The sequence below is a fragment of the Spermophilus citellus genome, assembly GCF_964194105.1.
Source record: "Spermophilus citellus genome assembly, chromosome: 3".
Taxonomy (NCBI): domain Eukaryota; kingdom Metazoa; phylum Chordata; class Mammalia; order Rodentia; family Sciuridae; genus Spermophilus; species Spermophilus citellus.
Window position 1 is genome coordinate 51,857,063 of NC_138184.1, and position 12,367 is coordinate 51,869,429.

Genomic DNA, 12,367 nt, shown 5'->3' on the forward strand with positions numbered 1-12,367 from the left:
CCTATAGTGAAAAACAAGTCTATCATAGTGAAAAACAAGTTTACCTTTTAAGTGACTTGTACGCTGGATTCAAAGGGACCAATGAGACACCTGTTATTGTGCTAGGTGGGAAACAACTCCTTTTTCCCTATAAAAGATCTCTACCCCAAAGCCCGGTGTGCCAGTTCACCAAAGCTTCAGCTGAGGTTTTGCTGTGCACCCGCAGGCGCCTGTGTATTAATAAACTTGCCTCTTGCTTTTGCAGCCAGTGTGACGCTAGTTCTCCTCTGGACGGGGGATTTGAGGGTCTAGGGGTCTTTCTGTAAGGGTCCGGCGAAACGTCGGAGAAGGAAAGACCACACGAGACTAGCTTCATGCAATGGCAAGGGGGATTTTTATTAGGGATCCGTTCCAACGCGTTGGGACTCTGTGCTCACTCAAGAAGGGAGAGCAGCCCAGAGCCCAGAGCAGAGGTCAAGCAGAGCTTAAGTACACTTTTTGGAGAGGGCGGTGGGCTTTGCATACATCAGAACAAATCATCATGAGGCGCGGGGAAATTGAACAACAATTCTCATACATGATTAGTCCATTCATTGGCGGGAACAGTTTGGGTAGGGGTGATTGGTCACTTCTAAGTGGGGTACACATTCAAACTGATTGGTTCTGGGGCCTATATGCTTACGTGCCATGCTAGCTGGAGCCCTTAGCTATTAAACAACCAGGGAATCAATGGAGATATTTACTGAGCAGCTCCCGCATTGTCCTAACAACTTTACAGACATTACAGGTTCCGGGGATAGCAGGGGAATTGTTTACTTTTTAGCCCAGGCCTTGCAATCTAGAAGCTTTACAATGCCCTAGTCTTTTACACTTTAACTCAGACTTTTGCAGCTTAGAATCAGCTTAGAAATTTTACCCTTACATTTCAGTACCTACATAAAATGGGCCTGATTATATAATAGCTACCACAGATTTGTATAAGTGTTTCCTATAAAAGCATATGTAAAATCTTTTGTATAGTGCCTGGCACAAAGTAGGCACTTGATAAATATTAACTGCCACTATTGTTATTATTAAGTATACATTATGTTTCATGAGAACAGGGGCCATATCTTCTTATTCTTCTGAGTTTCCAGCACCTACAATAGTGAGTTGTTTAGCACCTCACTGTAGCTGAGGCTGGCTTTGAACTCCAGCACATAACTAGTTCAAACAAGTACTTAGTAAATAAATGCATAAGTGAAACTGAAGCCAGATTTAAAGTTAGGTAGTCAGTGTAGTTAGATAAATCGGGTCTAATACCGAGTGAAATCTAAAATGGAGGCCATGCTGAGAATGATTCCAGGAAACTCAGGACAACTCATGGAATGTTAATGTAGTCCAGGAAAGGCCCTAGGCCAAAGTCCATCCCAAAGAAGTGTTAATGAAGTCCTTCCTGCTCAGACTACTTCTTTGGCCCGTCTGTGTCCCACCCCTCAGGCCTTCCCACCTACATTCCATCACTGAAAGAACTATAAAAAGGGGAGACAACAGCCCTTCCAGGGATTCCACCTCTTGGGTCCCCTTCTTCCTGCTGTCCTTTAATAAACTTCTAATTTCTACTCTGACCTTGCCTCAGAGTGCTTCTCTGGTGTTATTCTTCAACATCAGGGAAGCAAGGACTCGTCACCCGTCAACAGCGGTAACAAAACGACTTAGTTTGGAAATAGGACAAGCTGGATTTTTCCGTGTCCACCCATATAGAACACCCACAGTGTGCTGGGAGACACAGGGACATTGAGAGTGGGTCCTGTCCTTGGAGAGTGCTTGATACAGGTAGGGCTGGGGATGTAGCTCAGTGGTAGACCAGTTGCCTTGCATGCACGAGGCCCTGGCTTTTATCATCAACACTGAAACAGAGAACAGATTCTAGATAAATAAATTTATTGAAGAACGAATGCATGAAGCCCGGCACGGTGGCACACACCTGTAATCCTGGCGACTCAGGAGGCTGAGACAGAAGGATCACAAGTTTGAGGACAGCCTCTGCAATTTAGCAAGACCCTTTCTCAAAACAAAACAAAAATAAAAAATAAAAAGGTTGGGGATGCTCCCCCAAAAAAAGAATGCATGAAAAATCAAATGGCTATTAAAACTTCACCCGCCAAAATAAACAGACAATTGCGCGCACTTTCCCCGGAGTGGGCACCAGAGGGCGCTGAGCTCCGAGGTCCTCAGCTCCTGCTCAGGATCCACACCGGGGTCCAAGGGAGACTCCGCGCGGTGACGTCATATCCGCTTGCCCACCTCTCATCCGGGGTCTGGGAGCAGCCAAACGTAAACATACCAGGAGTTTCCCGGACCCAAGTTCTGGCTCCTGCTTGGGATCGCCAAGCCTTGGCGAATCCTTGCAGCCAACCGCAGTCAGAGGAGGCGTCAAGCTAGCCCGACGGACGGCAGGTAAGCGGAAGCCCGCAGGAGAGTGGTTATTTCCGGGAGCGGTGTTAGTCGGCCGCACTGCTGTCGCCCGCCACGCGCGCCGAGTGCGCATGTGCAAAGCTGGAGCGACCGGAGGATGGTGCGGAGAGCCCGAGGTACCGGTCCGCGGGGGCAGAGATCCCCCATCGCCCTCTATACAACGCGGTGTGGGTCACTACCGCAGAGGGTGACCTCGATCAGTGAGTGGCACTGTGCAGGGCGCGCTGCCTGTGTCACGCGCAGAGGAGGGCCCTGAATCAATGGCGGTTGTTAGTTGGAAACAATCTTAAGTGCTCAGCAGCATTGCAGTATTGAGGTTTTACAGTATTCCCGGAGTTATCCTTGGAACGTCTGCACGGTGCAACGCACTGCTTTAGGTCTTTGGAAAACAGCAGCAAACAAGACAGACCCCAGACTCGTGGAGTGGACCTACTAGGGGAGTAAAGATAAAGAATAAGTGAATTATGCAATTATGTTAGAAGGTGGCAAATGCCTTGAGACAAAAGAGCAGGGTCAGGGCAAAGAGGGGGCGATGCAGTATTAGGATGGGCACTAGGCTACAGAGACAGATTGAGCAGAAAACCAGAAAGAAGGCAAAAGAGTGAACCATGTGGCTCCTTGAAGAAAGCTGAAGCTGAGGCCCAGAGGCGGGAGAGACAGGTGGAGGAGAAGGAACTGGGAGGTGGGTCCAGTGGACAGGGGGTCAAGAACAGCACAGATCAGCTAGGATTTTGCAGGCTACTCAAGGACTTTGGTCTTGCTCTTGATAAAATAGGAAGCATTGCAGGGTTTGAACAGGGGAGGGATGTGCTTGAATAGATTTAAATAGGTTCGCCGGGAGTGGGGAGGGGAGTAAGCATGGAACCTACTGCTAATAGATGTTTACCTGCATCCCTGTAATTATTAAAAAAGCCTAGGTAAAGGCCGTTGATGGCAATGACTACAGGAGCGTTTAAACTCAGAACACCCTGCAGAGGGCAGTGCTGTCCCCTCCTCTGAAGACTCAGGCCTGTGGAGAAGTGACTGCTCAGTAAAACGTGTGCTCTGTGTAGTGCAGATGCAGCTCAGAGATAGAGTGCTTGTCTAGCTTGTGCAGAGCTTTGTGTTCAATTCCACACTACCAAAAAAAAAATCTTCTTATGTCTTAATATAAAACATACAAAATATGAAACATATGACATATCATTTTAGCCACTTTTAAGTGTACATTTCAGTGTCATTAATTACATTTACATTGTTATGCAGTCTCTGCTAAGTCACTTTCCTTGGTTGGACAAAGAAAAGTTTTATTTTGGCTTATAGTTCTGATCCAAGGTCAAGCACAAGTTTTGGGGGGACAGATCAGGTTCACACCATAACAATGGCTGTTTCAGGAATTATTCTTCTCAAGAGCCTTGCTGTCTAAAGTGAGAGTAATTGCTGAGTACAGTGGCACATGCCTGTAGTCCCAGTAAATGTTTGCTCTGTGTGTTGGGTGGCTAAAGCAGGAGGATCCCAAGTTCAAGGCCAGCCTGGGCAACTTTGTGAAACCCTGTGTCAAAATTGAAAAGGCTGGAGATGTAGGTTCATGGTAAAGCTCATCAGCACTGGGGGGAAAAAAAGAAATAATAGTTTTTACTTCATAGGATAATTTTGAAGACATAGAAACTAATGCATGTGATATATTTAGCACAGAGCTGGGTGGCTTAGTACCAAAAAAAAAAAAAAGTCAGCAGGATTTATGTTAGTAGAATGTAGAATAAATCATACTTCTTAAAATTAAGAGGACAGTGGTCTGGCATGTTGAAAACATAGGAACTTCCTTTCTATCTCTGTAGGTAACCTTTGACCAGAATTAGATGTTACTGTGTCAAGAGGTCTTTTTAAAATCAAATGGGTTGAATTCTCATTAAAAAGTTGAAAGCCTCAGGAGGATTGCTAGTTCAAGGCCAGTCTCAGAAACTTAGGCAGATCCTATCGCAAAATAGAAAGGGTTAAGGATGTAGCTCTTGGTAGAGAGCCCCTGAGTTCAGTCCCTAGTTACCCCTCCACCAAAACAATGAAATATAGCTTGTGCCTTTGTAACTACTAGCCTTTTTGATTTACTATAGGTGTGATCAGCACTGGAAAAGATGCCAGCACTGGCTACCACATATGAAAGAATAGTTTACAAAAATCCCTCTGAGTACCACTACATGAAAGTGTGCCTGTAAGTTCAGTTTCCTAAGTTACATTTTAGATTACCTTTTTAAAAATGAATCTGAATAGCATATAATTTAATGTCCCTTTTTTTCTTTTTAATGTGTTTTTTCAGGGAATTTCAAGATCATGGAGTTGGTCTGAATGCTGCACAGTTCAAACAGCTGCTTATTTCTGCCCTAAAGGACCTGTTTGGGGAGGTATGAAGTTATTTGGTAGACTAAGATCTTTGTAAGAAATTTAGAAAAGGGGTAGGGGATGGGGATATAGCTCAGAGGTAGAGTGCTTGCCAGGTACGTGCAAGGCCCTGGATTTGACCCCTAGCACAGAAAAGGGAAAAAAAAGAAAAGAATTCTGACAGCATTTTAAAACTGTAGATGATAAATTTCAGTAGGTTTGTCCTAACATGCCTTGTGTTTTTTAAAATATTTTTTTAGTTGTAGATGGACACAGTACCTTTATATCATTTATCTTACTTTATGTGGTGCTAAGTTTGGAACCCAGTGCCTCATGTGTGCAAGGCAGGTGCTCCACCACTGAGCCACAACCTCAGGCCTATGCCTTGTATTTGACAAGAAACTTGTTAGACAAATATTTGTTCATTGTTATTTAGACTGTGATCTAGGCTGGCAACCTGCAAAGTGTTATTTTGCTCATCTTGAAGAGATGGGGCTTCACACTAGAAACCAGCACACCACTTCATTTAGTGAAAAGGTCTCCTTATAAAACACTGTGAGGGCTAGGGGTGCAGCTCAGGGGTGGAACATTTGCAGCTTGAGAGGCTAAAGCAGGAGAATTGCAAGTTCAAAGTAGCTTCAGCAACTTAGCAAGGTCTTAAGGAACTCCGGGAGACCCTGTCTCTAATTAAAATATAAAAAAGAGCTTGGGATAGGGCTCAGTAATTAAGGGCCTCTGGGTTCAATCCCTGGTTTTTTTTTTTTTTTTTTTTTTTTTTTTTTTTTTTTTTTTAGAGAGAGGAAAGGGGGGGGGGAGAGAGAGAGAATTTATTTATTTATTTTTTAGTTCTCGCCGGACACAACATCTTTGTTGGTATGTGGTGCTGAGGATCGAACCCGGGCCGCACGCATGCGAGGCAAGCACGCTACCGCTTGAGCCACATCCCCAGCCCCAATCCCTGGTATTAAAAAACAAAAAAACAAAAAAAACCGTGCTCAGTGATATTGTTGCTTTGCATTCTGGCGCAGCTCCTTGTCTTATCACAGACCAATACTTTGCATCTCTTTGTCCTGACATTGATTTGAGAACAAAGGAGAGCTTTGGAAGTTAAGAGGGAAAGCAAAGAAGGAGTCTCAGGATATTATTTCCTGATTCATACATTCTGTCAAGTCAAATCTGCCATGTGGGGTTAGGGTTGTGGCTCAGTGGTCAAGCGCTCGCCTAGCACGTGTGAGGCCCTTGGTTCGATCCTTAGCACCACATAAGAGTAAATAAATAAAGATATTGTGTCCAACTGAAAAAAAAAAAAAAAAATATATATATATATATATATATATATATTTTTTTTTTTTTTAAAGTCTGCCATGTACCTTATCAAAATTAAAAACCTTTACTTGGGCTAAGCACAGTGGTGCATGCCTATTCTCCAGCGGCTCAGGAGACTGAGGCAGGAGGATCCTGAGTTCAAAGCCAGCCTCAGCAAAAGTGAGGCCCTAAGCAACTCAGTGAGACCCTGTCTCTACATAAAATACAGAATAGGGCTGGGAATGTGTCTCAGTGGTCAAGTGCTCCTGAGTTCAATCCCTAGAACCCCCCTGAAAAAACAACCTTTTGGGCTAGGGATGTGGCTCAAGTGGTAGCGCGCTCGCCTTGCATGCGTGCGGCCCAGGTTCGATCCTCAGCACCACATACCAACAAAGATGTTGTGTCCGCCGAGAACTAAAAAATAAATATTAAAAATTCTCTCTCTCTCGCTCTCCCCCTCTCTCTCCTCTCTCACTCTCTCTTTAAAAAAAAAAAAAAGAAAAGAAAAAACAACCTTTAATTGGCAAAGGACTATTAAGAGATTGAAAAGGTCAGTTACACACTGGGGGATAATATTTGTAAACTAATCTGACAAAAGACTCATATCTAAATATATAAAAAGAACCCTCTTTTTTTGTTTTATTTTTGCAGTACTGAGGACTGCACCCAGGCCCCTGCACTTGCTGTGCATATGTTCTACCATTGAGCTATTTCTCTAGCTCTTTTCATTTTGTTTTGAGACAGGGTATTGCCAGGTTGCCAAAGCAGGCCTCAAATTTGTGATTCTCCTGCCTTGGCTTCCCAAGTAGCTGGGATAATGGGTATGCTCCACCATGACTGTCTAAAATATATAAAGAATTCTCAATACCAAACAGTCCATCTAGAAAATGGACAAAAACATACACAGATATTTCACTAAAGAGGATGTGTAATTGGCAAAGAAACACATGAAAATACATGAAAAGCGGTTCAATAGCATTGGATATTAGGGAAATATACATGAATGATTCAGTCAGATACTACTATATATAGCACAGAGTGAATGAAACAAAAAAAGTAGTGATAACATCAAACACTGGCAAGGATGTGGAGAAGTTGGGTCACCATATGTTGCTTGTGGGAGTGTAAAATGGTGCAGGGACTCTGCAGCATAAACTGAACATGCACCTGCCATGTGACCCAGCAGCCGCACTCCTGGGCATGTGTCCCAGAGAAGAGAAGTCTTCTATTTACATAAAAACCTATACACAGACACAGGGCTGGCTGGGGTTGTGGCTCAGTGGTAGAGTGCTTGCCTAGCATGCGTGAAGCACTAGGTTTGATCCTCAGCATCACATAAAAATAAAATAAAGATGTTGTATCCACTTATAACTAAAAAATAAATGTTTTTTTTTAAAAACAACCTATACACAAATGTTCGTTATAGTTTCATTTGCAATAACCCCAAACTGGAAACACTCCTGGTGTACTGCAGTGGGTGAATAGTTAAACTGTAGTACATTCATACCATGGAATTTACTCAACAATGAAAAAGAATGAAATGTTGATATTCACAATGAAAAAACCAGTCCCCAAGATTACTTACTGTGTCTGTGTCTGTAATACTTTTGAAATAACAATTGTAATTAAATAATCTAGAGGAAGATTAGTGGTTGCCAGGGGTCAGGGGTGAGGAGGAGTGATATAAAGGGGTAGAGTCAGGGAGTCTTGAGCTTTATCTTGGTTGTGGCAGTAGTTATGTGAAGCTACTTAATGTGGTAAAATTACATAGAACTACACATAAATACAGATACATGTCCAAATATGAGTATATGTATAACTGGCAAAATCTGAATAAACTCCAAATTATACTGATATAGATTACCTAATTTTGATACTGTATTATACTAACGCAAGATATTGGCATTGAGGGAGCTATAGGGTACATGGAACCTCCTATATAGCTTGCTTTGCAATCTCCTCCAAGTGTATAGTTTATTTAAATAAAAAGTCAAAAAAAAAAGATCTTGGGGCTGGGGATGTGGCTCAAGCGGTAGCGCGCTCACCTGGCATGCGTGCAGCCCGGGTTCGATCCTCAGCACCACATACCAACAAAGATGTTGTGTCCGCCGAGAACTAAAAAATAAATATTAAAAATTCTCTCTCTCTCTCTCTCTTTCTCTCTCTCTCTCTCTCTCTCTCTCTCTTTCTCTCTCTCTCCTCTCTCTCACTCTCTCTTTAAAAAAAAAAAAGATCTGTATACTTTCTATGTGTCAGGTATAAAACCCTGGTTTCTGGGAACACAGCTCTAAATAGACATGGCCTCTGTCTCATGGACTAATGTTCTTTTACATGGGAATATTTGTTAATTAGTGATAAGATGAGAATTGTGAGGGAGGAAGTTGGAAATCCCATATGGAAAGAGCAGAACAAGCAGATCAAGCCTGAGCTTGGGAATCGAGGAAGGAACAATTCAAACAAGGGGTGAGGAGGATCAGCTACATGAAGAGGTGTGGGAGCAGTCCAGGCAAGGGAAGCATTAATCAGGCACCCGAGAGTACCAGCATCAGCAGAGGAGGAGAAACTCAAAAACAAGGCATTGATGGGAACTCATTAGACCTCACTAATGAGTTCAAGGGTAATGTTGATAAGAGTTTGCTAATACATTATTCCATATGTAGGTTGGTGCTGCCTTACCTGTGGATGTCCTGACCTATGAAGAGAAGACCTTGTCAGCCATCCTGAGAATATGTAGCAGGTACGATAAACAGGAACATTGTAGAACAATGGGGAAGAGAGACTGATGGAGAGACAACAAAAATGCTTGCTTTTAGAACAAGAAGAATTTGTGATTATGAACTCTGGCAACTTTTGGAAATGTAAGCTGAGATGAGTCTGAACATCTATCAGGGGCTTATGCACTAGAAAGAGCAAAACTCATGGTTTGATTACAGCTAGAATTCCCTATTGATGGTCATGGTTGGACAGCCAGTAATATATATTTTAGAAATATTCTTGGGTTCATTTTATTCTCTGCCTATGATATACTGTGCTTTTACTCCCAGGTTTTGTTATTGTTTGTTTTTTTGTTTTCATTTAAATTAAGGTTTTCTGATAAAAACCACCCACTTTTCTGGACTTAAAAAGTACTAATAAACAGAAGTACTATTCAAGGACAAATCTTCATTTGTTTTCTTGATCTTTTTGCAGTGGTCTAGTCAAATTGTGGAGTTCTTTGACCCTGTTAGGATCCTACAAAGGCAAAAAATGTGCTTTCAGAGTGATTCAGGTAAAGGTTGTTCCTTCACGTATTCCAAGTGAGACTGAATGTAGACCAACTGCTTTTTTACTCTGTGCTTGAATGAAGGTACAGTTAATAGCAACTAGCAAGGAGGGTAAAATGTAGGACTTCATTGCTTCTGAAAATGTGAGACAAAGTATTTCAATTTTAGATTGGATGGGAGATGTTTGGGAATCAAAGTTGGAACACTTGTGATAAAGGCTTTTAAAATAATGTTTACACCTAGTGTGTTATGTATTGATACACTCATCCAGAGCTTTTGACTACTTGTTTAACTAAGGCCGTTCTTTGGGTAAAAATGGGAGTTTATAACCCACTTGAATCAAACTGTGAAATATGATATATTAAGAACTATGTAATGTTTTGAACGACCAACAATTTAAAATAAATAAATAAATAAATAAAATGCTAGTGCAGCCAGACAATGACTCAGGAAGCTGAGGCAAAAGGATCACAAATTCAGGGCCAGCCTAGTCAACTTAGTGAGTCCCTGACTCAAAAAATAGTTGGGTGCATGCCTGTAATCCCAGCAGCTGGGGAGGCTGAGGTGAGAGGATTGTGAGTTCAAAGCCAGCCTCAGCAACTTAGCAAGGCCCTAAGCAACTCAGTAAGACCCTGTGTCTAAATAAAATACAAAATAGGCTGGGGATGTGGCTTAGTGATTGAGTGCCCCTGATTACCAAAAAATAAAAATTAAAAATAAAAAAGGCTGGGGTATAGTTCAGGGTAGAGCACTTGCCTAGCATGTGTGAGGCCCTGGGTTCCCTCCCCAGTGCTGCAGGTGATAATTAAAATGCTAGAACCCTAGCTTTGTTCATTCTGTAAAACTGGGTGTGTTTCTGCCTTGCATTGTGGCAGTGCACTTTCTTCCTGGTACCGCATTAACCTTTTTCATTCTCTTATAGGTCTCTCCATTTCTCCTTGCGTTATCTGGTAACAGTAGGGAATTAGTATTGGATTGAATAGTCTTCAATTTCAGAAACTTTCCTCTGCTCTCAAAAGTACTTTTTGGTGGCTGCATACTTTGAAAACAGAAGCAGGCTAGAAGCTCCCATGGATGAAATATGAGGATGCTGAAGATGTTCCCAGGAATATCCAGCTATTGCCTTCCATGGGGTGGACTTCAAAGGAGATTCTGCCTGAGTCAACCAGCGTGGAGCAGACAGTTCCTGCAGCATGTGCACTTGAGGGTTGGGGACCGGGCTGAACTCAGCAGGGCCTTCACACAGAGGGACGTGGCTGCCTTCTCAGAATTAACGGGAGATGTCAATCCTTTGCATTTAAATGAAGATTTCGCTAAACACACCAAGTTTGGAAGGACAATTGTACATGGAGTTTTGATCAATGGACTCATCTCAGCTCTCTTGGGTACGAAAATGCCAGGACCAGGCTGTGTATTTCTCTCCCAGGAAATTAACTTTCCCGCTCCTTTATATATTGGAGAAGTGGTTTTAGCTTCTGCAGAAGTGAAAAAGCTGAAGCGGTTTGTTGCTTTTATTGCCGTGTCATGTTGTGTAATAGAAAGTAAAAAGACTGTTATGGAAGGCTGGGTCAAGGTTATGGTTCCAGAAGCTCCCAAATCCTAATTATAGGTGTTAAGTTATAAGTTCAAACACCAGTGTGATTGTTATTAAAGAGCATCTGGGGAAATGGGCCACTTGCTATTCATCACCAAGGAAAGGCCAAGAGACTCAGAAGCTGAGAGATTCAGAAGCTACGTTAGAGAAGGGGAGCAGGTAGAGGGGTGAGCGGATGTCCACTTTCCAATTTGAACTTCACCCAGAGCTGAGTAGATGCATGACTACATCATCAATTAAGAATTTTTTGGTAGTTGTTTTTTGGTGTTTTTAACCATTGAGTCACATCCCCGTCCCTTTTAGTTTTTTTTATTTTTTGAGACAGGATCTTGCTAAATTGCATAGGGCCTCACTAAGTTGCTGAGGCTGGCTTTGAACTTGAGATCCTCCTGCCTCAGTCTCCCGAGTTGCTAGGATTATAGGTTTGTGCCACTGCACCCAGCTGTTGAAGTTTTTTAAATTGAAAAAGAAAGTATCAGGAGGCTTACTTATCTGAAGGGTGTACTTTCAGAATTTAAACCTAGTTAGATTTGTGTTTGATAAACACCTACCTATATCTAAGTAGAATAGGCTTCTCACTGGATTTTTATAACTGTCAAGCATTTGCTTGCTGAAGGCAGCAGTGGAACTTGGCTCATCTTTGAAAACTTACCCTTTACCAGTAAATATTCTTAGATACCTTTCTCTCTGTTTCTGGGTCAGTTTATTGTAATTTGTTATCTACACCAAGATGGCATCTTGCTCACCTTTCTGTGGAACTTGCCTTTCAGGTCACTGTTACCAGAGAAGGGCTTGTGGGCAGACTTGGATTCAATTATGTAAACTGTGTCTCATCTAGAAAATAGCGATAACATGTACTGGGCAGGATTCTTGTTGGGAACAGCAGTTACACAGTTAAGCATAAGGCTCAGCTGTGAATAGTAGCTGCTATTGTCCATTTCCTCTGTGAGTGAGGTTAAAGCAGGGTAGCCTACAATTAAGCAGGCATCAGACCATCTTTCAGGCTGTCAGTCAATCTGTATTAGTATTTTAATCTTGGAATTGAATCTTCAATGCAGAGTTTCTATTTTAACAATCCAGACAGATTCTTTTCTCCCTCCCTTGGAAATGTGGGTTCACATTGTGTAGATACACAAATACATGCTTTATTGTAAAAATAGAAGAAATAAAAGGTATAAGAAGGCCAAGTTCTTCAAAGAGTTTTGGGGTATTGAAGGAGAAATGTGGACTAAATAAATGATCATCCCTAACACAACCCACACTTTTTTTTCCCCCAGTACTGTGGATTGACTCCAGGGTTGCTTTACCACTGAGCCAGTCCTTTTTATTTTTTTATTTTGAGACAGAGTGTGGCTAAATTGCTAAGACTGGCTTTGAACTTGTGATCCTCCTATCTGTGCCTCCCAAATCACTG

At 42.2% G+C, this 12,367-nt stretch overlaps 2 protein-coding genes across 4 annotated transcripts; both read left to right on the plus strand.

Moving 5' to 3' along the window:
• Positions 1 to 2,212: 2,212 nt before the first annotated feature.
• On the plus strand, positions 2,213 to 10,472 carry RPP14 (ribonuclease P/MRP subunit p14). 3 transcript variants are annotated; one of them, XM_081284063.1, is made up of 6 exons: positions 2,213 to 2,418; positions 4,527 to 4,624; positions 4,730 to 4,814; positions 8,757 to 8,833; positions 9,286 to 9,364; positions 10,282 to 10,472. In XM_081284063.1, the coding sequence occupies exons 2-6, from the start codon at positions 4,548 to 4,550 to the stop codon at positions 10,336 to 10,338; spliced, it is 375 nt and encodes a 124-aa protein (XP_081140189.1). In that variant the 5' UTR covers positions 2,213 to 2,418; positions 4,527 to 4,547; the 3' UTR covers positions 10,339 to 10,472. The 3 variants fall into 3 exon arrangements, with proteins under 3 accessions (XP_081140189.1, XP_081140188.1, XP_081140190.1); XM_081284062.1 differs by lacking the exon at positions 2,213 to 2,418 and adding an exon at positions 2,483 to 2,636; XM_081284064.1 differs by lacking the exon at positions 2,213 to 2,418 and adding an exon at positions 2,498 to 2,552.
• On the plus strand, positions 10,441 to 12,140 carry HTD2 (hydroxyacyl-thioester dehydratase type 2; the record flags this gene model as incomplete). Its single annotated transcript, XM_081284061.1, has 1 exon — positions 10,441 to 12,140. The coding sequence occupies one exon, from the start codon at positions 10,441 to 10,443 to the stop codon at positions 10,960 to 10,962; it is 522 nt and encodes a 173-aa protein (XP_081140187.1). The 3' UTR covers positions 10,963 to 12,140.
• Positions 12,141 to 12,367: the final 227 nt, after the last annotated feature.